This window comes from Rana temporaria, chromosome 4 (genome assembly GCF_905171775.1).
Source record: "Rana temporaria chromosome 4, aRanTem1.1, whole genome shotgun sequence".
Taxonomy (NCBI): Eukaryota; Metazoa; Chordata; class Amphibia; order Anura; family Ranidae; genus Rana; species Rana temporaria.
Window position 1 is genome coordinate 129803179 of NC_053492.1, and position 27833 is coordinate 129831011.

Here is a 27833-nt window from a genome sequence, read left to right on the forward strand (position 1 = left end):
GTAAAACTAAAATAAACATAAAAAGTGTTGTGCGTATGATACAAGTGAGACTCTTACCTGGGATCCCTCTTGTGTGAACAGCCCGTATGAAATGGTGAGCTGGCCAGCCCAAGCCACTTTTATCCCCGTTAACGTGCAGGGGCTTTTATCCCTGTTAAAGGGAGGGGGCTGGTGCCCCCCCCCCCCCAAAACGTCATGGAAACCCCATCAATGCTGTGGGAAATTGTGTCAAGCTTTGGCTCCATCCGCGACATGTGAATCCGTTGCGGAACCAAGCAAGTCCCAGCCCCAACTAGATGGAAAGGAGGGGTCCGCCCCATGCTCAGGCATGACGACGCACTGGGCGGGTCATCAATTCATGGCGCTGATGCATAGGAGGCAAGGCCCTATTTCATACGGGCCATTCACATGAGGGATCCCAGGCATGCTCACATCCATATAATCATACACACAAGGTAACAGAGTCTCACTTATATCATACACATAGCACTTTTTAGGTTTTAATTTCACTTATTATATTCCACCATTATTATGGCGTGCACATAGTTATCACATGGTGAGTTTAGTCTTGCATTCATTTTTGATGGCTATGGCCTTGGTTGTAGTCCTTTTAGCACGCCATATATCACCTCTATTCAGTCACTGGTATAGGTTCATCCGATTAATATAGTACAAAAAAAACCAAACAGGCCAATAAAAATAATAAATTGGACAATGATAAGCCAGAAGGCTGCAATTAGGTGGTATAAAAACACAAATAATATAAAAAGAAAAAAACTGCGCCAGCAAATATTTACTAGCAACCGGAGGCTAAATAAATAAAAAATATATATAACTTCAAAAATAAATGAATAAATTTGAATGAATAATGTCCCCAAGTGTACCGATTAAATCTCATTTGGTGTCCACAATCAAGACAAACAACACCACTGCGAACTTGACTTCCGTGAAAAACCGCCACCACATGGAAAGCCGCTTACCAAAAAGACAGGCTTATACAGCGTTAAGAAATGCAGTCTCCGTCCACAGGTTGGAACACTGGAATTCAGGAACCCCAACAATACTCAGACTGATAAAAGACAAACACCAAGCATTTCCAGAACCAAGAAAGACCTATAATCCATGAACTGCATGTATGAAATGTAGCATTCTCACTTTCAGAAGAAGTATTGTTGGGGTTCCTGTATTCCAACCTGTGGACAGAGACTACATTTAACGCTGTATAAGCCTGTCTTTTTGGTAAGTGGCTTTCCATGTGGTGGCGGTTTTTCACGGAAGTCAAGTTCACAGTAGTGTTTGTCTTGATTGTGGACACCAAATGAGATTTAATCAGCACACTTTGGGACATTATTCATTTAAATGAATTCATATATATTTATATATATTTATTTTTTATTTTTTTATTTAGCCTCCGGTTGCTAGTAAATATTTGCTGGCGCAGTTTTTTTTTGTTCATCCCATTAATAGTTGATTCACTTCACATGGTTTCATCTACATATCCTTGCAGAGCAGTGTGGGCTGTCAAGCATATACAAGATTCACATGTTCACGATATGGTCGCCTGTCCTTCACCTGGCTGCTATACCCGGTCTGGATGTGATCTCTCATCCCTTGGAGGGGGTCGCTATTGAATGAATGAATGAAAACTTATATAGCGCAACACATGCGAACTTAATCGCCTCTGGGCGCTTGTTGTTCCTGTCTCCTTTGGTATCAAAAGAGATGAGTCTTGATCTTTCTCCTGAACGCCAAGTGGTTCTCCTCCAACCGAATGCTGGTTGGTAAAGCGTTCCATAGTCTAGGCCCTTGGACCGCGAATCTCCTTTCTCCTTTGGACTTGTAGTTGGCTTTCGATATCTGGAGGAGATTTTGAGCTATTGGACTGCTCTCCAAGTTTTAGACCTTTGAGAGATGGTTCTCCTTTTAAAGAGTATCCTATATTTATGGATATGTTATCGATTCAATTTCAGAGCATTTTACTCCCGATGAGTGGCGTGAGCCATAAAACGTACGTAGAGTACACTTTGACCCGATGCCCAGACAAGTTTGGCCAGGGCTCAACAAATCCCGGTCGCCAGGGCGACTAGAAATAGCATCCTGGCCACTTGGCTTGGAAGTCCCCAGCTCTTCCTTGTGTGAGCTGGCGCCATCTGGTGGTGGCTGTTGGTATTACAAGTTAGGCATTACAAGTTAAACAGCAATTCTAATGTCATTTTTCACTGCCATCTTCTTCCCTCTAATTAGAACCCCCAAACATTATATATTTTTTTTATCCTAACACCCTAGAGAATAAAATGGCGATCGTTGCAATACTTTGTCACGCCGTATTTGCGCAGCGGTCTTACAAGCGCACTTTTTTAGGAAAAAAAACACTTTTTTTTAAATTAAAAAATAAGACCACAGTAAAGTTATCCCCATTTTTTTAAATATTATGAAAGATAATGTTACGCCGAGTAAATTCATACCCAACATGTCACGCTTCAAAATTGCATCCGCTCGTGGAATGCCGACAAACATTTACCCTTTAAAATCTTCATAGGCGACGTTTAAAAAAATCTACAGGTTGCATGTTTTGAGTTACAGAGGAGGTCTAGGGCTAGAATTATTGCTCTCGCTCTACCAATCGTGGCGATACCTCACGTGTGTGGTTTGAATACCGTTTACATATGCGGGCGCTGCTCACGTATGTGTTCGCTTCTGCGTGCAAGCTCGTCGGGACGGGGTGCGTTTTCTGGCGCCTAACTTTTTTAGCTGGCTCCTAGATTCCAAGCAAATTTGTCAAACCCTGAGTTTGGCTCACCAAGAGCAATTGCTTATGTTTATTTAACCTCTTCCATACCGGGCAGTTATACACACTTCCATACCAGGCCTATTCTGGCACTTCTCTCCTACATGTACAAATCATAATTTTTTTGCTAGAAAATTACGCAGAACCCCCAAACATTATATATATGTTTTTTTAGCAGACACCCTAGGGAATAAAACGACGGTCATTGAAACCTTTTATCTTGCACGGTATTTGCGCAATAATTTTTCAAACGCCTTTTTTTGGGAAAAAAATTGTTTCATGAATTAAAAAAATTTAAAAACAGTAAAGTTAGCCCAATTTTTCTGTAAAATATGAAATATGATGTTACACCGAGTAAATAGATACCTAACATGTCACGCTTTAAAATTGCGCACACTCATGGAATGGCGCCAAACTTCGGTACTTAAAAATCTCCATAGGCAACGATTTGAAATTTTTTACAGGTTACCAGTTTAGATTTACAGAGGAGATCTAGTGCTAGAATTGTTGCTGGCACTCTAACGCACGCGGCGATACCTCACATATGTGGTTTATACAGCGTTTACATATGTCGGCGGGACTTGCGTGTGCGTTCGCTTCTGCGCGCAAGCTACCGGGGACAGGGGCGTTAAAAAAATAAATTTTTATTTATTTTTTTTTTTATATATTTATTTCTTTTTTTACACTTTTTTTTTTAATTTTTTATTTTTTTTTATCACTTTTATTCCTATTACAAGGAATGTAAACATCCCTTGTAATAGGAATGTGTGTGACAGGTACTCTTTATGGAGAGATGCAGGGTCAATAAGACCCCACATCTCTCCTCCAGGCTGGAAAGCATGAAATCGGTGAAAAAAAATTCACCGATCTCATGCTTGTGGTTGCTTAGCAGCCGCAATCGCTGCTTTGTTTACTTACGGGACCCGGGCGTGACGTCATCACATCGCGCCCGGGTCCTCCGACGGTCATAGAGATGACTGGTGACCATCTGGTCACCAGTCATCTCTATGCTTCCTGCGAGCGCCGGACGATTCGTTCTCCGGGCCCCCGATGGCACGGGAGAGCCCGGAGAAGCACCGGATGGCGGCGGGAGGGGGGGGATGTCCCCTCCCGCCGCCTGTAAGAACGATCTAGCGGCGGAACCGCCGCTATGATCGTTCTTACGTTGTGCAGAATCGCCGGCAGTTTAGAAGGATATCTGAATGATGCCTCTTAGCTGCAGGCATCATTCAGATATCCACCCGGAAAGCCCAGGACGTCATATGACGTCCACTCTGAACGGCAGAAGTTCTTTGTGGACGTCATTTTACTATGGGCTGGTAGGGAAGTGGTTAATTAACATCAATGGAGGGGTGATTCATGAAATCACTGGTTATACAATTATTATACAAAGTAAAATACATCTATAAAAGTGAACTGTTGCATATGGCATATTATGTCCTTTAACAAAGATTAATACTTTAACTTGATTTGGAATCAAATAATGTAATGATCAATATGAACAAAGGTATTAATTCAGTGACATGCCTCATATAAAGTCCCATTCCTGCCTCTGTTGTCGCCTAACATTTGTTTTAAGTCACAAACATTCCTGCAGGCTGCATACATTTCCCTGTATTGTCTTCAATAGTCTAGTCTAGAGTGCTTTGAAAAATTATTCCTACCCCTTAAAATGTTCTACATTTTGTCATGTTACAACCAAAAACGTGTATGTTAAAATGTATTTTGTTGGAATTTTATGTGATAGACCAAACAAGGTGGTACATAATTTTGAAATGTTTTTCTTTTTTTTTTTTACAAATATTTGAAAAGTGTGGCATGCATTTGTATTTGGCCCCCTGAATCAATACTTTGTAGAACCACCTTTCTCTGCGATTCCAACAGCAAGTCTTTTTGGAGGATGTCTCTACAAACTTTGCATGTCTAGAGTGAAATTTTTGCCCATGCCTCTTTGAAAAATAGCTCAAGCTCTGTTAGATTGGATGGAGAGCATCTGAACAGTAATTTTCAAATATTGCCATAGATTCTCAATTGGATTTAGGTCTGGACTTTGACTGGGCCATTCTAACACGTGAACATGCTTTGATCTAACCATTCCATTGTAGCTCTGGCTGTATGTTAAGGGTCGTTGTCTTGCTGGAAGGTGAACCTCTGCCCCAGTCTCAAATCTTTTGCAGACTAACAGGTTTTCTTCTAAGATTGTCCTGTATTTGGCTCCATCTATCTTTCCATGCTTTTAGGCCAAAAAGTAAAAATGTTCTTCCACATGTTTGCCATCTTCCCCACATGGCTTCTCACAAACTATAAATTTGACTTGTTATGGCTTTCAACAATGGCTTTCTTCTTGCCACTTTTTCATAAAGGCCTGACTTGTGGAATGCACAAAAATGCTGTATATTTTCTCATTGAAGCATTTCCTAAAACTATACAGTACTGCATTTTACCACTAGATGGAGCCGATGCACGTTTACATGTGGAAAACACAAAAAAAATTGGAGCAGACTGCACTTAGGTGTGAATGGAATGTGCTTGTGAGGAGAGTTTTTAGGTAGCAAAAAATTACCTAGGAAGGTTGGATGAATAAAAAAAAAAACACACACTAAAATAAAATACAAACAAGGATCATATCAAAGTCTCATAGGAATTGCTTTTTATTTATTGCCGATGTGACTTCGGTGAGTAAAGTTGCATCAAGGCCTACAACATTTTTGCATTGCTAATTACATTGCATTAGTGCGAACCATGCCTCAAATACCTGTACACACCATCCGAAAATCATACAAAAAATACAGCTTTTGAAGTGTATTTTCAGGTGGATCTGAGCAGACCACCTATTAATTTGTATGGGCAGGCTGATGTCAGAGGATCTGTGTCCACCGACACCCGCCTACAATCCGATAAGATCCGCTGAAAACAGACGGATGGCGATACGTTTGCCATCCGCCCAGTGGATCAAATCTGATGAAAATGGACATGCTGTCCGTTCTCATCTGATCTTCCACAGATAACAGCGGGGCTCTGACAGATCCAACCCCGCAAAGCTAGCGGAGTCCACCCTGTGTGAAAGGGGCCTTAGTGCAGACATCTTATTTAGAGAGAAGGAATAGATTGTATTGTATCTTTTCTTCCTCACAAGCAGAGAGGTCTGTTCTCTCTTCTTCACAAATGAGAGACAACACAGGCACCGGCTGCAACATGAATGATCAGATATCAGGATCTCTTCACTGCCATCTTAGGTAGCTAGATGGGAAAGCATATTCTATTTTTTACTTCTTTTTCCTTTTCGGCTAGGTTCACACCACGATTTTTACATCCGATAATCGGACCGTTAAATCGGATGGAATCGTATATTACAAAATCGTATGTAATCGTATGTCAAAATTTTCACTAAAAAAAAAAATCGGATCCTGATTTTAAATGTTGTCTGGGAAAAAGAAGATTTTTGAAGTTATGGATATTCAGGGGAACCCCGCTGTCAATTTAAGACAAAAATGACGTGCGGTTCCCCCTAAATATCCATAACCAGACCCATTATCCGAGCACGTTGACCTGGCCGGCCGTAGAAAAGAGGGGGGGACAGAGTGCGGCCCCCCCTCTCCTGAATCGCACCAGGTCACATGCCATCAACATTGGGAGGGTGCTTTGGGGTGCCCCCCAAAGCACCTTGTCCCCATGTTGATGGGGACAAGGGTCTCATCCCCACAACCCTTGCCCGGTGGTTGTGGGGGTATGCGGGCGGGAGGTTTATCAGAATCTGGAAGACCCCTTTAACAAAGGGGACCCCCAGATCCTGACCCCCCCCCTGTGTGAAATTGTAATGGGGTACACTGTACCTCTACCATTTCACAAAGGAAGTGTAAAGTATTGTAAAACACACTGACACCTTAGAATAAAGTCCTTTATTAAAAAAAAAAAAAAAAACACTCGTTCCCAGCTTCCAGCGTTGTCCTGATCCTGCGAGGGCTGATCTCCCGCGATGAGAAGATCCTGCGACGGCCGGGTGCTCTCCGATCCAGCGCTGAGAAGATCCATCCGGAGCGCAGCATCCCCGACCTCCTCATCGCCGGACACAGCCCAGCGGAATGACGCGCTGGAGCTGTGACATTACTTATATAGAGGAGGCAGGGCCACCCGTCACGTGACCCCGCCCCCTCTGACGTACCCTCTGCTACGTCACTGGGGAAGCCCAAGAAGAGGGAAGACTATGGGCTTTGCCAGTGACGTAGCAGAGGGTACGTCAGAGGGGGCAGGGTCACGTGACGGGTGGCTCTGCCTCCTCTATATAAGTAATGTCACACAGCCCCAGCGCGTCATTCCGCTGGGCTGTGTACGGCGATGAGGAGGTCGGGGATGCTGCGCTCCGGATGGATCTTCTCAGCGCTGGATCGGAGAACACCCGGCCGTCGCAGGATCTTCTCATCGTGGGAGATCAGCCCTCGCAGGATCAGGACAACGCTGGAAGCCGGGAACGAGTGTTTTTTTTTTTTTTTTAATAAAGGACTTTATTCTAAGGTGTCAGTGTGTTTTTTTACAATACTTTACACTTCCTTCGTGAAATGGTAGAGGTACAGTGTACCCCATTACCATTTCACACAGGGGGGGGGGGGGTCAGGATCTGGGGGTCCCCTTTGTTAAAGGGGTCTTCCAGATTCTGATAAACCTAGCGCCACACCTATTCTAAAGCTGCCCATAGACAGTTCCAATCTCTGCCAGTTCAGCGGGGACCGGCCAGAGATTCGAACCATGTATGGGCAAACAGACTGTACCCAAGTATATCGATCAACTTGGGCACAACCAGCCAGTCAGATTTTTCAATAATCATTGTGTATTAATGTGGGGGGAGTCATCCCTGTCAGGAGAATACAACAGCTCTATGAGAGGAATTTCCTCATTTTAAAGGGGGAAACAAGTGATTTTCTTTCCTGCAACAATGGACATCTATGGCCAGCTTTACATTGACACCAATGAGTTTAGACAGATTAAAGAACAAAATCAGTTACCCTTTTACAATTTGACTTTAAGAGGAAGTAACAGGGTTCAGGACACTGCAAAAACAAACTACTCACATGGTCAAGCAAAGCAGACTTCTGTATAGGTGTACATGGCTCATTACTTACAAGCAACCTTCTAAAATTATAAATATCATTCCCATCTATTGAACAGATCTAGATGAAGGGGTTAACTTATGATCTGCAATAAGCACTTGCAGAAAGTATATTAGTATTGGAAATGCAATGTGATATTTAAAGTATACACCAATACGTTTTTCAGTTAAAAAAAAAAGCTGGAGGAAAAATGCTACCCTTTAAATCCTGTGGAAGATCCCACACTAGTCAGTTGAGCTTTTTAACCACTTAAGCTCTGGAGGATTTGGCTGGCCAAAGACCAGGCCACTTTTTGCAATTCGGCACTGTCGCTTTAACCGACAATTACGTGGTCCCAAACAAAATTGATGTCCTTTTTTTCCCACAAATAGAGCTTTCTTTTGGTGGTATTTTATCACCTCTGGTTTTTAATTTTATGCGCTATAAAACAAAAAAAAAGATTTTTTTTACTTTTTGCTATAATAAATATCCCCAAAGAATATATAAACACCTTTTTTTTTTTCCTCCGTTTAGGCCGATACGTATTCTTCTACATATTTTTTGGTATTTAAAAAAAAAAAAAAAAAAAAAAAATCGCAATAAGCGTTTATTGGTTTCCACAAAAGTTATAGCGTCTACAAATTAGGGGATAGTTATATGGCATTTTTATTATAAAAAATTGTTATACTAGTAATGGCGGCGATCTGCGATTTTTATCATGACTGACATAGCGGACAAATCAGACACTATTTTGGGACCATTGTCATTTTTACAGCGATCAGTGCTATAAAAATGCACCCATTACTGTAAAAATTACACTGGCAGTGAAGGGGTTAACCGGTAGGGGGCGCTGAAGGGATTAAGTGTGTCCTAGGGAGCAATTCGAACTGTTGAGGCAGCATTCGATCAGTGACATGTCACTAGGAAGAACAGGGAGATGTGTTTACACGGACATCTCCCCGTTCTTCAGCTCCGAGACACCGGCGAGTTCGCGGGTCCCGCGGTCACGACGCTCGCGACAGGGTCGTGGGCGTACCCCCTGTGCGCAAGACCACACAACGGCAAATTAAAGGGGACATATCTGTACGTGCATTTGCCTGTCCATGCCATTCTGTCGACGTAAATCTGCGTGCTGCGGTCCTTAAAGCGGTTAAAGTCTTGCTTGCTGCATTTTTGGTGCGCTTTTCAATACTGCACCAAAAACAAAAAAGTTCCCCATTGAAATTAATAGAAGACATGTCAAACACACATTTTATTACTGTTCTAAACTACATACATGCTCAATATTTTGTTCCCAGATACTCCTATCCCAAGAATTCCTATCATGCTTGTCACATGGAGACTCCTGGCATTTTTTGCACCCCTGGACTTTACCCAATGTCGCATTCCTATATGTGCTGCCTCAGCTCCCATGGAGAGGTCTATACCCAGCCTACCCTACACCGTCTGCCGCGCACTGCACTCACTGTCTGAGTTGGTGAGTGTAGCTGGTTGACTATCTAAATTTATCCCCTTTTATTTTATTTATTGGTATGGTTCATTAACCAGTTCCCGACCACCGCATGTACATATACGTCCACAATATGGCACGTACAGGCACATGGGCGTATAGGTACGTCCCCGCCTTACCTCGGTTCGGGGGTCCGATCGGGACCCCCTCCGGTACATGCGGCGGCCGGGAACGGTGTACGGGAGGTCCGGGAGGAGGGGGCGGCTACTGGTTTCCAGCCGTCCCCTCTCGATCTCCCTCGGCGAATCGGATTGCAGCAGAGCCCTCCCTGCCTGTGTAACTGTAAACACAGGCAGGGAGGAAGTGACGTTTTCTCCCCTCTGGCGGTCTTTTCGTTTGATTCCAGAGGAGAGAAGACGTCAGTACTGTGAGTTGCACCAACAGCACACTGACACAGCACACATAGGCACATAACCCCCCCCGATCACCCCCCCAGCACCCCCAGATCACCCCCTGTCACAGTGTCACTGATTGCAGTGATCATTTATTTTCTGATCACTGCTTTTAGTGTCAGTGTGACAGAAAAAAGTGTCAGGGCAGTTAGGTTTAGGCCCCTTTAGGTCCAGGGTAGCCCCCTACCCCCCCCCCAATAAAGGTTTAACCCCTGATTGCCCCTAAAGTTAACCCTTTCACCCCTATTGCCAGTGTCACTAAGCGATCGGTTTCTGATCGCTGCATTAGTGTCACTGTTGCCGCTAGGCAGTTAGTTTTTTTTGAGGTTCGCCGCCAGGTTTATATAGCGTTAGGTACCCCCATAAATAAAGGTTTTAACCCCTGATTGCCCCTAGAGTTAACCCTTTCACCCCTATTGCCAGTGTCACTAAGCGATCGGTTTCTGATCGCTGTATTAGTGTCACTGTTGCCGCTAGGCAGTTAGTTTTTTTTGAGGTTCGCCGCCAGGTTTATATAGCGTTAGGTACCCCCATAAATAAAGGTTTTAACCCCTGATTGCCCCTAGAGTTAACCCTTTCACCACTGATCACTGTATAAGTGTCACTGGTGACGTGGTTAGCCAGTTAGTTATTTAGTTATTTTAGGTTCGCCACCAGGTTTTTAGAAAGCGTTAGGTACCCCCATATATTACCGAATAAAGGTTTTAACCCCCTGATTGCCCCCTAGTTAACCCTTTCACCAGTGATCACCGTATAAGTGTTACGGTTGACGCTGGTTGGTTAGTTTGCTGTTTATAGCATCAGAGCACCCGCCGTATATAACCCAATAGGTTTAACCCCCTGATCACCCGGCGGGTGATATAAATTTAATTTTAGCGCCAGTCAGGGTCTGCGTCACCCCAGGCAGCGTTAGGTTAGAGCCAGTACCGCTTACACCCACTCGCTAAGCATACACCCCCCTTAGTGGTATAGGATCTGAACGGATCGATACCTGATCTGATCAGATCTATACTAGCGTACCCAGCAGTTTAGGGTACCCAAAAACGCATTGTTAGCGGAATCAGCCCAGATACCCGCTAGCACCTGCGTTTTCCCCCTCTGCCCAGCCCAACCCACCCAAGTGCAGTATCGATCGATCACTGTCACTTACAAAACACAAGACACATAACTGCAGCGTTCGCAGAGACAGGCCTGATCCCTGCGATCGCTTACAGTTTTTTTTGAAGCGTTTTCTACATTTGCTTTTCTATAGTCAGGTGCTTTTTTTACCTGTGAATCCTTACCATTGTACCACTAAATTTAGAGTCCAAAATGGCAAACCGAAGGTACAATGATAAGCAGGCCTTGGAGTTCATGTGCATGTCAGATAGTGAAGAGGAGGAGGTCACGCATCTGACAGATTCTGGCTCAGAATATGAACCCATTTACGACAGCGGCTCCATGTCAGATAGCTCGCACGACGAAGTTGAGGTCCCTGCTAAGGCCAGGCGTACCCGATCCCATTCTGATGTTGTTGAGCAGCAAGAACCGCAGGACCCTCGTATGGAGCAGAGATCCAGTACTAGCGCCGCTATTCCTTCTGGTGAATTGGCAAGCACCAGCGGCCTAGTACACCCTGGTCGTTTATCCAGCACTGCAGTAACACTTGGTGACGTGGCGAGTCCCATAAGTGCAGTTGAAGCTGGCGATGTGGCAAGCACAAGTAGTGTCCCGCTGCCACCAAGAAAAAGACAGAGACAGGCCCGTCGTGCCCATAGTGCCCTTCCTGTAGAATTTGCCTATCCTGATTGGGTCCCCACCACTTCTACAGCACCTGTACTTCCCCCATTCACTGGCCAACCCGGTATTCAGGTGGATACAGCGAACTTTATGTCACTTGATTTTTATTCGCTGTATTTCACGGAAGATCTCTATAGATCTATTGTGGACCAGACCAATTTATATGCTGGTACTTACATCGCCGCTAACCCCCAGTCTCGCCTTGCCAAAGAATGGAAACCTCTCGAGGTTTCCGAATTTAAGACCTTTCTGGGCCTTACCCTCAACATGGGCATACACAAATTTCCGTCATTGCGGATGTATTGGTCCACACATCCCATTGACCATATGTACATTTTCTCTGCTCACATGGCCAGGAGACGATACGAGGCGATCCTGCGGTTCCTGCATTTCAGTGACAATGCACTTTGTCGTCCACGTGGAGACCCTGAATTTGACCGGCTCTACAAAATTCGGCCCCTCGTAAACCATTTCAACGAACGTTTTGCAGCCTTGTTTAATCCCCAGCAGGTTGTATGCGTTGATGAGTCCCTGATTAAATTTGCTGGCCGCTTGTCTTTCAAACAGTTCCTTCCCAGCAAGCGTGCCAGATACGGGGTCAAGCTCTATAAGCTCTGTGACAGGGCCACAGGCTACACATGGAGGTTTAGGGTTTACGAGGGAAAAGATAGTCAGGTAGAGCCGGAAGGATGCCCAGATTACATGGGGAGCGCTGGCAAGATTGTTTGGGACTTGGTGTCACCCTTATTCGGAAAGGGGTACCATTTGTATGTGGACAATTTTTACAGCAGCGTGCCACTTTTTAGCCACTTATTTGATCAACAGATTGGAGCATGTGGCACCGTGCGACCTAATCGCCGGGGCTTCCCCCAGCGGCTTGTAGATGCCCGTGTTAGGCCGGGGGCGAGAGCCTGCTGCAGATGTAAAAATTTGCTCGCTGTGAAGTGGCGGGACAATAGGAATGTTTTCGTTCTTACCACCCTTCACGCAGACACGACAGTCCAAATTCGTACGGCGACTGGTGTTGTGGAGAAACCCCTCTGTGTCCACGAATATAACCTTAATATGGGAGGGGTGGACCTCAACGACCAGTTGATGGCGCCGTATCATATTGCCCGTAAGACGAGACGCTGGTACAAAAAAGTGTCTCTACATTTATTTCAATTGGCTCTACTGAATGCTCATGTCGTATACAGAGCTTCAGGACGGAATGAATCCTTCCTTCAATTCCAGAGGGATATCATCACAGAACTCCTGTATCCAGGCGGTATTGTACCTCACCATCTCCTACCAAATGCAGTAAGCCGACTGCATGAGAGGCATTTTTCTTATGTCCTCCCGAGTACCCCTACCCAACGAGCCCCCCAAAGAAAATGTCGTGTCTGTACCAAGCGCGGATTTAGGCGTGACACCCGTTATTTTTGTCCCAAATGTCCTGGCAATCCTGGTCTTTGTATTGGTGAATGTTTTGAACGCTTCCACACACACGTTAATTATTAGTGTAGGGTGAAACATTTCACAGGCTAGGCACACTCACACAGGGTCTCCCAAGATGCCATCGCATTTTGAGAGACCCAAACCTGGAACCGAAAAGTTGAAGTTACAGTTCACAGTTACAAAAAAAAGTGTTAAAAAAAAAAAAAAAAAGTAAAAAATAAAAACACACAAAAAAATATAAAATAAAAAAACCAAAAATAGTTGTCGTTTTATTGTTCTCTCCCTCTCTATTCTCTCTCTATTGTTCTGCTCTTTTTTACTGTATTCTATTCTGCAAAGTTTTATTGTTGTTATGTTTTTTCATGCTTGCTTTTCAGGTATGTAATTTATTTTACTGTTTTCAGGTACGCCATTCAGCTGTTGCGCGGACTTATTTATCTTGACAGCAACAGCGTTTGCTCCCACGATATATAAAGCCACGACTCCAGTGCTGTAGGAGGTGATTTCACCACCACAGTTAAAAAAAAGAGCATATATGCCGAAGCATGCGGGCAGCAGGGGCGGAGGAGCGATTTTGCTCCTAATGCCGCGTACATACGGTTGACATTCCTACGGAGGCTTTCCCGTGGAAAAGTCTGACCATGTGTACACGGCATAGAAAAGTCCGACCGTGTGTACGCGGCATAGAAAAGTCCGACCGTACGCGGCATAACTTTTTTGCGGGAGGATGCCCCCATGCTTTGGCATATATATATATTTTAGGCACAGGTTGCGTTAAAAAATGTTTTATTTTTTACTATGTTTTTTTATAGGTATTTGCTTTGCAGGTATGGTATGATCTTACTGTTATACTGGAATGTTACTTTGTTTTAATGTTAACCATCATTTGCTTAGCAGGTACGCCATTCAGTTGCAGTGCGGATTTATTTAGCGTGACAGCAACAGCGTTTGCTCCCACGATATATAAAGCCGCGACTCCAATGCTGTAGGAGGTGATTTCACCACTACAGTTCAAAAAAGAGCATATATGCCGGAGCATGGGGGCATTAGGGGCGGAGGAGCGATTTTGCTCCTAATGCCGCGTACATACGGTTGACATTCCTACGGAGGCTTTCCTGTGGAAAAGTCTGACCATGTGTACACGGCATAGAAAAGTCCGACCGTGTGTACGCGGCATAGAAAAGTCCGACCGTACGCGGCATAACTTTTTTGCGGGAGGATGCCCCCATGCTTCGGCATATATAAATGGTGCATGTATGCCCATCATTAGAAGTGGGTGGATGAAGGGAGGTATTCTAATGGTGGGCATACCCACCGATCAATCTTTTTTTTGTTCAGCCAACAGACTGCATGAAAAAAAAAAAGATTACAATACATGTCCAACAAGAACCATCAACGTACTGGTATGTTGCAGGACTTTGAATGGTTATAGGTAGTGAGGAGTGAAATCAAAAATTTATGCCCTTAGAAATCCTGAAGGCGGTGATTGGTTTTCGGGGTCCCGTACGCGGCTAGGCTCCCAAAAAGTCCCACACATGTGGTATCCCCGTACTCAGGAGAAGCAGCAGAATGTATTTTGGGGTGCAATTCCACATATGCCCATGGCATATGTGAGAAATATATCATTTAGTGACAACGTTTTGTAAAAAATTTTTTATTTTTTTTTTGGTCATTATTCAATCACTTGGGGCCATAAAATTAAATATTCCATGGACTCAACATGCCTCTCAGCAAATAGCTTGGGGTGTCTTCTTTCCAAAATGGGGTCATTTGGGGGGGTTGTGTGACATCTTGGCATTTTATGGCCTTCAGAACTGTGATAGGTAGTGATAGGTAGTGAGGAGTGAAATCAAAAATGTATGCCCTTAGAAATCTTGAAGGCGGTGCTTTGTTTTCGGGGCTCAAGAACCATCAACGTACTGGTATGTTGCAGGACTTTGAATGGTTATAGGTAGTGAGGAGTGAAATCAAAAATTTATGCCCTTAGAAATCCTGAAGGCGGTGATTGGTTTTCGGGGTCCCGTACGCGGCTAGGCTCACAAAAAGTCCCACATATGTGGTATCCCCGTACTCGGGAGAAGCAGCAGAATGTCTTTTGGGGTGCAATTCCACATATAACTATGGCATGTGTGAGCAATATATCATTTAGTGACAACTTTGTGCAAAAAAAAATCAGTTTGTCATATTCCCGCAACTTGTGTCAAAATATAAAATATTCCATGGACTCGACATGCCTCTCAGCAAATAGCTTAGGGTGTCTACTTTCCAAAATGGGGTCATTTGGTTTTTTTTTTTTTGCTATTTTGGCATTTTATGGCCTTCGAAACCTTGATAGGTAGTGAGGAGTGAAATCAAAAATTTGTGCCCTTAGAAATGCTGAAGGCGGTGCTTGGGTTTTGGGGCCCCGTATGCGGCTAGGCTCCCAAAAAGTCCCACACATGTGGTATCCCCGTACTCAGGAGAAGCAGCAGAATGTATTTTGGGGTGCAATTCCACATATAACTATGGCATGTGTGAGAAATATATCATTTAGTGACAACTTTTTGTAAACATTTTTTTTTTTTTTTTTTTTTCGTCATTATTCAATCACTTGGGACAAAAAAATTAAATATTCAATGGACTCAACATGCCTCTCAGCAGTTTCCTTGGGGTGTCTACTTTCCAAAATGGGGTCATTTGGGGGGGTTTTGTACTGCCTTGCCATTTTAGCACCTCAAGAAATGAGATAGGCAGTCATAAAATAAAAGCTGTGTAAATTCCAGAAAATGTACCCTAGTTTGTAGACGCTATAACTTTTGCGAAAACCAATAAATATACGCTTATTGCGATTTTTTTTACTAAAGACATGTGGCTGAATACATTTTGGCCTAAATGTTTGACTAAAATTTAGTTTATTCGATTTTTTTTACTTTTTGTTATAAGAAAAATCATTTTTTTTCAAAATTTACGGTCTTTTTGCGTTTATATCGCAAAAAATAAAAATCGCAGAGGCGATCAAATACCATCAAAATAAAGCTCTATTTGTGGGAAGAAAAGGACGCAAGTTTCGTTTCGGTACAACATTGCATGACCGCGCAATTACCAGTTAAAGCAGCGCATTGCCAAATTGTAAAAACACCTCTGGTCTTTAGACAGCGTATTGGTCCGGAGCTTAAGTGGTTAATATACAAAAATTACTTAATATCTTCTAGGAATTTTGTTGCATCTGCTCCTGACGAGTGGACATATCCACGAAACGCGTAGACCCTATCTGATGCTACAGCTACATCTTTACGGAACTATACTTATTCTTTGATTATCTCTTATTATACCGTTTCCATATAATACTTGGTAGATGTACACTTATGTAGGTCTATTTGCTGGTGTTGAGCATGTTGCCAATGACATTTTTTATGCAATAATACCTTGTATTTTATTACCATTATTATGTGCTGCTATGTATGTACTTTATAGCATGTGAATGCTTAATGCATGCCCACTGTGTGTGTGTGTGTGTAATTTTTTATATATATATATATATATATATATATATATATATATATATATATATATATATATATATATATATATATATTGTTTTCAGATCTATACTATTAATAAAACATTTCTATGGACAATCACCTTCACTATCCAATTGCTTCATTTAAAGTCCCACTCTCCCTCTTAATTGAACCAATTACCGGGATGGAGGCACTTACAGTGCCTTGCCAAAGTATTCGGCCCCCTTAAACTTTGCAACCTTTTTCCACATTTCAGGGTTCAAACAAAGATATAAAACTGTAATTTGTTTTGAAGAATCAACAAGTGGGGCACAATCATGAAGTGGAACGAAATTTATTGGATATTTCAAACTTTAACAAATAAAAAAAAAATAAAAACTGAAAAATTGGGCGTGCAAAATTATTCAGCCCCTTTACTTTCAGTGCAGCAAACTCTCTCCAGAAGTTCAGTGAGGATCTCTGAATGATCCAATGTTGACCGAAATGACTAATGATGAAAAATAGAATCCACCTGTGTGTAATCAAGTCTCTGTATAAATGCACCTGCACTGTGATAGTCTTAGAGGTCCGTTTAAAGCGCAGAGAGCATCATGAAGAACAAGGAACACACCAGGCAGGTCCAATATACTGTTGGAGAAGTTTAAAGCCGGATTGGGATACAAAAAGATTTCCCAAGCTTTAAACATCCCAAGGAGCATTGTGCAAGTGATAATAATGAAATGGAAGGATTATCAGACCACTGCAAATCTACGAAGACCTGGACGTCCCTCTAAACTTTCAGCTCATACAAGGAGAAGACTGATAAGAGATGCAGCCAAGAGGCCCATGTTCACTCTGGATGAACTGCAGAGATCTACAACTGAGGTGGGAGACTCTGTCCATAGGATAACAATCAGTCGTATATTGCACAAATCTGGTCTTTATGGAAGAGTGGCAAGAAGAAAGCCATTTCTTAAAGATAAAAATAAAAAGTGTCGTTTAAAGTTTGCCACCTGGGAGACACACCAAACATGTGGAAGAAGGTGCTCTGGTCAGATGAAACCAAAATCTAACTTTTTGGCAACAATGCAAAATGTTATGTTTGGCGAAAAAGCAACACAGCTCATCACCCTGAACACACCATCCCTACTGTCAAACATGGTGGTGGCAGCATCATGGTTTGGGCCTGCTTTTCTTCAGCAGGGACAGGGAAGACGGTTAAAATTGATGGGAAGATGGATGGAGCCAAATACAGGACCATTCTGGAAGAAAACCTGATGGAGTCTGCAAAAGACCTGAGACTGGGACGGAGATTTGTCTTCCAACAAGACAATGATCCAAAACATAAAGCAAAATCTACAATGGAATGGTTCACAAATAAACATATCCAGGTGTTAGAATGGCCAAGTCAAAGTCCAGACCTGAATCCAATCGAGAATCTGTGGAAAGAACTGAAAACTGCTGTTCACAAACGATCTCCATCCACCCTCACTGAGCTTGAGCTGTTTTGCGAGGAATGGGCAAAAATTTCAGTCTCTCAATGTGCAAAACTGATAGAGACATACCCCAAGCGACTTACAGCTGTAATCGCAGCAAAAGGTGGCGCTGCAAAGTATTAACTTAAGGGGGCTGAATAATTTTGCACGGCCAATTTTTCAGTTTTTTAAAAAAGTTTGAAATATTCAATAAATTTCGTTTCACTTCATGATTGTGTCCCACTTGTTGATTCTTCAAAAAAAAAAAAAAAAATACACTAAATATATATATATATATATAATTAGTGGGCGGTCGCCAAGTGGTTAACGCTGCATTTAAGTCAGTGACTGAGCAGGATGGAACAGTGTGTCTTGTGACAGGAGGTTTAACCTGTTGGGAAAAGTTTAAAGCTCATCCACAAGGAGTCTATCTGTATACCAGGTTCTCCTGCCCAAATTTTGGGCAATTAGGACGGGCAGGATTCATACTTCTATCTTGCGAAGTAGTTGAGGAAGGACCCTTGCTTCGAGAAATGCATACACCAGTCTAAATCATTGACCAAGGAATCACTAGGGCAGCCACTGTGAGAGCCAGTTTGTTATTTTGTTGAATCTGTAGACCACAATGTCCACATCTAGTGATGCCCATTTCTGATAGAGGATCAAGAAAATCTCCGGATAGATGGACCACCACCCCAGAGTCCATATGTTAGCAACTAAGGCAGTCTGCCAATTCTCCACTCTTGGCATGTAGTTAGAGAGTTGGAATGTGGAATGTGGTTTGCCGCCCAGGAAAGAATCAGTTTTTCAGCCATCCATAAGTTTCAAAGGAAAGGCATCGTCCTTTGACTGCTGGAAAACAGGACCAAAGCTGAGGAAACTTTCAACTGAAGGTCATCCAGGTACTCCGTGACATGGATGCCCTTAGAGACAAGACTTTTCAAAAGACTCTGGATTTTCACAAAAGAGTACAAAGTGTTGGTGTGCAGGAAAAATATGAATGTAAAGACATCTTGGATGACCACTGATGGCAGACGTTCACCTATGCATTTAGAGATGTTAGCAAAATGGGGCGACTGCCTACAACAGAATAGGGTCCTCAAACACAGGATAGTGTTCTTCTCTTCTCGTTTGCCCAAGCCTGTTAGAAATACTTTGACAAATGGACATGGACACAATGGCCAGTTGTAAGGCAAGACCAGGGAGAGCATAGGTTATATTTAACAGGGTTTCTAAGCGTCTACAAATTCTTCACGGAAACATTCAGGAAGATCTGCTACTAGGACAGACCATTAATTTTATAAATTGCTTTCCAACCATCCTAATACAAAGAAAAGGTAATTTGTGCGTGCAAAAGATAAGCAATTCTGAACCTTGTAGCCAATTTGTACCCATGGGAGCTTCTTTAGGCTGAGGAGATTGTGATGCTGCTAGACAAAGGCTTGTACACGCCAGATCAATAAATGAGCTCACAGTAGAAATCATATGGTGCAAAGCATTTAATTGCATCTTATAACATGCAAAAGGTGAAAATTCCTCTCCAGAATCCTTTTCTTCGCCCACCTCTCCTTACTCAATATCCTATTCAAAGAATTGGAAGGTTCAGAAACATACTCCTGGTGGAGACGAAGAAAATTCTATGGGGACCTGGAGACCAAAGTCTTTGGAAGAGCAGAGAGTTTAACCAAATAACTCAGACAGTTGCAATGAAATCTGCTTTAGTAAGATAGGCTGACTGTTGTGGGAGCTACAATTAAGGGAGCAGTGTCAATATAGGTCAATGATCAGGAGCAGGGAACTGCTATTACCCCGCTGCTTTTTCTCAGTGCAGTTGTTGGCAAGTGTAATTAGGCTTTTTTTTTTTTACTAGCGCCTCTGCGCCTTGTCTCCATCATTGCTTAGTGAAGGGATCCCCTTTGAGGCAATCGCAAAATAGATGCAGACAGATGGCACTTGGGCACTATAACCCAGGTGCTGACTGGGTTATACGGGTCCATCACCTAAAGACACTAGCAAAGACAGGAGTTTTACATCGTTAAAAGGGTTATACGAGTATCCGAGTGGCAGCTCTGGCAAGTTTTTCTGCTTATGTCCAATCATCTGAAGGTAGCCTGCATATACAGTTATGCTCATAAGTTTACATACCCTGGTAGAATTGATGATTTCTTGGCCATTTTTCATAGAATATGAATAACCCCAACATTTTTCACTCATGGGTAGCATTTGGCTGAAGCAATTTATTAGCAATCAATTGTGTTTACTCTTTTTAAATCATAATGGCAACAGAAAATACCCAAATGACCCTGACCAAAAGTTTACATACCCTGGTGATGTTGGCCTGATAACATGCACACAAGTTGACACAAAGAGGGTTTGAATGGCTATTAAAAGGTAACCATCCTCACCAGTGATCTGTTTGCTTGTAATTTGTGTGTATAAAAGGTCAATGTGTTTCTGGACTCCTGACAGACCCTTGCATCTTTCTTTCAGTGCTGCACTGATGTTTCTGGATTCTGAGTCATGGGGGGGAAGTGAAAGAATTGTCAAAGGATCTGCAGGAAAAGGTAGTTGAACTGTATAAAACAGGAAAGGCATATAAAAAAGATATCCAAGGAATTGAGAATACCAATCGGCAGTGTTCAAACTCTAATCAAGAAGTGGAAAATGAGGGGTTCTGTTAAAACCCAACCATGGTCAGGTAGACCAACTACAATTTCAGCCACAACTACCAGGACATTTTTTGGGGATGCAAAGAAAAACCCACAAATAACTTCAGGTGAAATACAGGACTCTCTGAAAACATGTGGTGTGGCTGTTTCAAGATGCACAATAAGGAGGCTCTTGAAGAAAGATGGGCTGCATGGTTGCCAGAAGAAAGCAATTACTACGCAAATGCTACAAAGTATCCCACCAACAATATGCCAAAAAGCACAGAGACCTTCTGGCACAAAGTCATTTGGAGCGACAAGACAAACATTTAGCTTTTTGGTCACAACCAAAAACGCTACATTCAGACAGGAGTCAACAAGGCCTATGATGAAAGGTACACCATTCCTACTGTGAAACACAGAGGTGGATCGCTAATGTTTTGGGGATGTGTGAGCTACAAAGGTACAGAAAATGTGGTCAAAAAATTGTTAGCAAGATGATTGCAGTATGTTATCAAAAAAATACTGGAGGAATATTTGCATTCATCGGCCAGGAAGCTGCGCATGGGACGTACTTGGACATTCCAAGATAACGATCTAAAACACAAGGCTGAGTCGACCTGTCATTGGCTACAGCAGAATAAATTGAAGGTTCTAAAGTGGCAGTCTCAGTCTCCCGACCTTGATATTATTGAGCCACTCTGGGGAGATCTCAAAATGTGCAGTTCATGCAAGACAGGTCAAAAATTTTAAGGAACTGGAGGCTTTTGCCAAGAGGAATGGGAAGCTTTACCACCTGAGAAGATAAAGAGCCTCATCCATAAATATCACAAAAGATTTCAAATGGTTATTGATATTAAAGGGGGCAATACACAGTATTATGAACTGGGGAACTGGGGTATGTAAACATTTGGTCAGGGTCATTTGGGTAGTTTCTGTTGTGATTACGATTTAAAAAGAGTAAACACAGTTGACTGATAATAAATGGCTTCAGCCAAACACTAACCATGAGTGAAAAGTTATCATTCATATTGTCTGAAAAATGGCAAAGAAATCATCAATTCTGCCAGGGTATATAAACTTATGAGCACAACTGTAACCCATGGTCTATGAAAAGAAGTCCTGTGTCTAGTACTGTATGATTAAAGTGGTTTTAAAGGCCGATTTATTTTCCTAAAATAAAAAAAATATATAGCGGTCCCTTCCGTCCCCTTCTGAAGTCCCCCACTGGTGCAGGTCTGCTGCTCCTCTTATGGACATGTCCACATAGCAAGCCATGTGCTAAGGAGGAACATGTGGATGTGCTGTTCGGCCTTGTCCCCTGCTCCCTCCTCACAGGATTTGATAGACAGCAGCAGAAGCCAATGGCTCCCACTGGTACCCGAGTCTACCCTATGAGGCCAGGAGGTGAAGGGAGTAGACCTGGGGAGGAGAGGCTGCCAGGACTGGTTTAGCAGCACAGAGGAGCCTGCAGGAGTGAAGGATCAGATAAATAAAACAGCTTCATCAAATCCCCTAGTCAGAAATTAACACTTAACGCTTGCAGTGCAGGTGCAGCCCTGCTGCAAGGGAGGATTTTTTACACTTTAACCGTTTTTGGTAGCCATTTTTCCTGTTTTTTGTTTTTAAGTGTAATTTTTTATATAGTTTTGGACAAAAACAAACTGTCAGGGTTTATAACCCTCCCTTACTCTATCCAAGAGAAAAAAAAAACAGCTTTTAGTTACACTTTGAACTTTTCTCAATGTACAAACTAGGGAATCCTCCTAGGACACTAGCCAAGAAAAAAAACAAAAAAAACATGGAAGTAGAAGGGGGTTACATCCAATTTTTGAATAATGTTTATTACCTTTCACAAAGATAGGCTATTGCTAAAAATAGTAAATGTAGAAGACAGGACTTGGCCTATTGGACATAGATTGAACAAAATCTATAGTTTTGTTGTATATTTTTTGTATCCCAAACTGTCATTCCAGAAGTCACTTTTGCAGGAGGCTGTGTGTAAGCATCTTCCTAATTGCATAAAGTTGCAGCTAACTATGTTATCAGAATAAAAATCCAGACAATGTTTGACTTTGGATTAAAGTATAAATACACTGAACAAAAATCTCTCAGCCATGTAACCTGAAATATTGGACACCATATCCCTATGTAATGGACATGAGGAAAGGTGGAGGTTTTTGTTGTCCAAATCTAGAGGGCATCTTAGAGTGACAACATTGAACAGTACAGCAAGAAAGAGTGGTCACCTAAAAACAGGAAGGGCATTACCGATGGGATCACTAGAAAAAAATAAAAATAAGGCTTAATTCACAGGGGCACATAGACCCATGTCCCTGTGCAGGAGGTTGTGTTTCTGTGCCTGAGAAATGATAGAAGATCCTGTAGCTGTGTGTAGGCAGCCTGTCAAAATAAACAAATCTTCCCACAAGACCACCTTTACAGCCATTGCATTTCAAGTTGTCATGCATTTTGACAGTCTGGCTGCACCGGTCATTTCTCAGGCACAAAAACACACACAACTCTCTGCACCGAGTTACAGGATTGGGCACCTGTTTTTTAAAAGCTGAAATGCTGACAGCAGTGCAGACACTGAATCATTCACCTGGAAGAACTCTGCAGACATCTCTAAAAATGGGGCTTCAAAATCTTCTTCGTAGACAGACCTTCCTTCCAGCCCAAGGATCATAAGCATCTGACAGGCATTTCTAATTGCACCTCTGCCAAAAAATAGAGTAAAGTGATTAGAAAACAGAAATGATCTTTACTATTTAAAAAAGAGATCCCATCACCAGACCATGAATTAAAACATATATATCTTCCCATATAAATGGGCATTTAAAGTGGTATTAAACTCAAAAATGTAATATTGCAGCTTCCCAATCTTTAGATGTACAGGTTGCATAAATTGTCCTTTTTTAGCGTTTAAACACCTCCTCTATTACAGTGCCCCCAATCTGGGTGAAGGAGCACAGGGGCAGTATTGCCAATCTGGAGGGAGGGGAGTTTTAGATGTACAAATTGAAGCCAAACTCCAGCTTACTCAGCAGTTACACAGACATTTATAGCAAGTGGTTTTTCTTTTGCGATCAAGGTTTTACATGAATACGTGTTCGCCGATTTAAATCACCCCTGCCGGTGGCAAATAATTTGTCTCAAGACTCTTACAGTGATACTAAAAACAGAGTTTAACATAATCCATTCTCATTACAGTGCCTTGAAAGTATTCATACACCTTGAAATTCTCCACATTGTCATGTTAAAATCCCATAAAAATACATTTACTTCGGTTGTATGCGATAGGCTAACACAAAGTGGCACATAATTGTGAAGTGGACGGAAAATGATAAATGGTTTTTAAAATGTTTTAAAAAAAAACTAAAAAAAAAAAAAAAAAAAAAAAAAAGAAGAAGTGTGGCGTGCATTTTATATTCAGCCCCCTTTACTCCGATACCCCCAACTAAAATCTAGTGGAACCAATTGTCTTCAGAATTCACCTAATTAGTAAATAGAGTCCAACTGTATGTAATTTAATCTCAGTATAAATACAGCTGTTCTGTAAAGTCCTCAGAGGTTTGCTAGAGAACCTTGCTGAACAAACAGCATCATGAAGGCCAAGGAACACACCCAGGTAGGTCAGGGAAAAAGTTGAAGTTTAAGGCAGTGTTAATTTTGGCAACAATTTTAAAATTTAGTTTTAGTCTTAGGACTAAAATGGCGTTTTAGTCCCATTTTAGTCTTCTCTAATTGTTGTAGTCTTAGTCGACAATCTCCAGGACATTTTAGTCAACTAAAATGTCCTTCATTTTATGTTTCAATGTTTTTATAAAAAAAAAAAAAAAAATATTCCATTAAAAAGAAAGATTATAAGTAATGTTATACAGTAGAATGTATAAGAAAAATTACAAAGTAATCTATATTCAGATCATTATCGATAGATAGATAGATAGATGAATTGTAGTGTATATATATTGCAAACAAGCAAAATTTAAGATGCATCAGTTCAAATAATAATCAAATGATAGAAACAAGACAATTAAAGATGTCCTTCATTTTAGTCGACAAACAATATCTAAAATCATATAGGTGTAGTTAAAAATTGTAATTGTATTTAAGCATTGCTCTACAATTTCCAAACTCATATACTGCTGGAGTGAAAAATCTAGTATGTTATTACTTATGTTATTGAAGTATGAACATGCACTACAGACCAGTGTTAATTTTGACATCAAATTTCAATTTAGTTTTAGTCTGATGCCCCGTACACACAATGACTTTTCATCATGAAACAAAACGAAGTTTTTCCAACTTCATAATAATAAAAAAAAAAAAAAAGAAGACGTTGCCCACACACCATCATTTTTGAAAAATGATGAACAAAGCGCGGTGACGTACAACACGTACGACGGCACTCTAAATGGGAAGTTCTATTCGCCTTTGGGCTGCTTTTAGCAGGTTACTTGTTAGTAAAAGACGATTCGCGTTTTTTTGTCTGTTACAGCGTGATGAATGTGCTTACACCATTATGAATGGTAGTTTTACCAGAACGAGCGCTCCCATCTCATAACTCGCTTTTGGGCATGCGCGGGTTTAAAACATCGTTTTAGCCCACACATGATCATTTTTTACAACACAAAAAATGACATTTTCAAAAATGACATAAAAAAATTGAAGCATGTTCTGAAAAAAACGACAGAAAAAAATTTGAAGACGGAAAACGATGTGAAGCCCACACATGATCATTTTAAATTACGTTTTTAAAAATGTCATTTTATTTCATGACAAAAAGTGATCGTGTGTACGGGGCATTAGTCTTTTGGACTAAAATGCCATTTTAGTTTTAGTCGTATTTTAGACATCTCAATTGTTTTAGTCATATTTTAGTAGACTAAAATGTTTTAGTCGGCTTTAGTCAACAAAATTAACACTGGTTTAAGGGCCCGTTCACACCGTAGAAACGCAGTCTGGGCACGTTCCAAATTTTGCATGTGCGTTGTTGGTGCGTTTTTAATTCAGTCCAGTGCATTCCCCCCCCCCCCTTTTTTTCTTAACCTTGGAGGGCCAGTTTACAATACATGCAGTTCAGTGTGTTTTTGTTCTGGATCAAAAACGCATGGAAAGTAGGTTACAGAATACAGAAAAAGCATGTATATCTATATATAGATTAAAGACCTGAGCCAAGGGTAGTACTACTTTCATTTATATATACAGTGGGGATTGAAAGTTTGGGCACCCCAGGTAAAAATTTGTATTAATGTGCATAACGAAGCCAAGGAAAAATGGAAAAATCTCCAAAAGGCATCAAATTACAGATTAGATATTCTTAAAATATATGTGAAAAAAGGTTAGATTTTATTTCCATCATTTACAATTTCAAAATTACAGAAAACAAAAAAATGGCATCTGCAAAAGTTTGGGCACCCTGCAGAGTTAATATCTTGTACTGCCCCCTTTGGCAAGTATAACAGCTTGTAAACGCTTTTTGTAGCCAGCCAAGAGTCTTTCAATTCTTGTTTGAGGTATCTTTGCCCATTCTTCCTTACAAAAGTCTTCCAGTTCTTTGAGATTTCTGGGCAGTCTGTCACGCACTGCTCTTTTAAGGTCTATCCATAGATTTTCAATTATGTTGAGGTCAGGAGATTGTGAAGGCCATGGCAAAACCTTCAGTTTACGCCTCTTGATGTAATCCCCCGTGGATTTTGAGCGTGTGTTTAGAATCATTATTAAATTTGTAGAAGCCATCCTCTCTAACTCTTTAGCTTTTTCACAGATGGCATCAAGTTACCATCCAAAATTTGCTGAAATTTTATTGAATCCATTTTTCCCTCTACTCGTGAAATGTTCCCTGTGCCACTGGCTGCAATACAACCCCAAAGCATGATTGATCCACCCTCATGCTTAACAGTTGGACAGAGGTTCTTTTCATTAAAGCGGAGTTCCGGCCACAATTTCACTTTTTAAATATAAATACCCCTGTAATACACAAGCTTAATGTATTCTAGTAAAGTTAGTCTGTAAACTAAGGTCCGTTTTGTTAGGTTGTTACAGAATTTAGACACTTTATAAAATAGAAATTGACTGGGGCCATCTTAACTGTGGGCATCATGAAGCCAGGCTGTATGACTTCCTGGATTTCAGCCTTGCAGATCTAGCACATGCTCAGTGCTGCACAAGCAGTGTCAGATCAGATTTCAGCACCTGTGCTGTCCAAGTCACATGATTCTTTGAGACTGGGGAGTGCACAGACTCCTGGAAAGTTACACCCACTACATTCCCAGGAGTCTGTGTGGTGTAGGTTAGGAAGCATTAAGCACCAAGGTGCAGGAAGTGAGAAGATTAACTATTCTAACTAGCAACAACACTTTGAAGGCATCTAAAAAAAATGTTTTTTTTCGTAAAGGACTAATGACATTTTTTTTTTAAAACTACTGATGTAAGGTTATATTTATGGGTGGAACTCCACTTTAAATTCTGTGCCCTTTCTTCTCCAAACGTACCTTTGCTAATTCCGGCCAAAAAGTTCTATTTTAACCTCATCGGTCCACAGAACTGGTTTCCAAAATGCATCAGGCTTGTCTATATGTTCATTTGCAAAGTTCAAACGCTGATTTTTGTGGCGAGGACGTAGAAGAGGTTTTCTTCTGATGACTCTTCCATGAAGACCATATTTGTACAAGTATCTCTTTATAGTGGAATAGTGTACCACAACTCTAGTGTCTGCCAGATCTTTCTGGAGGGATCGTGCAGTCAAACGTGGGTTTTGAATTGCTTTTCTCACAATACTGCAAGCTGTTCTGTCTGATATTTTTCTTGGTCTTCCAGATCTTGCTTTAACTTCCACTGTTCCTGATGACTGCCATTTCTTAATTACATTCCGAACAGAGGATATTGGCATCTGAAAATGCTTTGCCATCTTCTTATAGCCTTCTCCAGCTTTGTGAGCGTCAACTATTTTCAGTTTTCTAGACAACTGCTTAGAAGAACCCATGGTGCTCATTGTTGGGGCAAGGTCAGATGAGTCTGGGCATTTAAAACCTTTGAGATTGACATCACCTGGTCTTCCAAGACGATGATTGAGAACAATCCATGACACTGGCAGGTCTCAGCTTTGCAAAGGGGGCAGTGCATGCTATAAATTCTGCAGAGTGCCCAAACTTTTGCAGACGCCATTTATTAGTTTTCTGTAATTTTGAAAGTGTAAATGATGGAAATAAAATCTAACTTTTTTTGACATATTATAA

At 41.6% G+C, this 27833-nt stretch overlaps 1 protein-coding gene across 1 annotated transcript in view; it reads right to left on the reverse strand.

Moving 5' to 3' along the window:
• The window catches only part of CUL3 (cullin 3), a 153122-nt gene that overhangs the window by 42291 nt on the left and 82998 nt on the right, over positions 1 to 27833 (reverse strand). The window contains exon 5 of the mRNA XM_040349053.1: positions 23198 to 23312. Coding sequence (XP_040204987.1) covers positions 23198 to 23312 — 115 coding nt within the window. The remainder of the gene's footprint in view (positions 1 to 23197; positions 23313 to 27833) is intronic.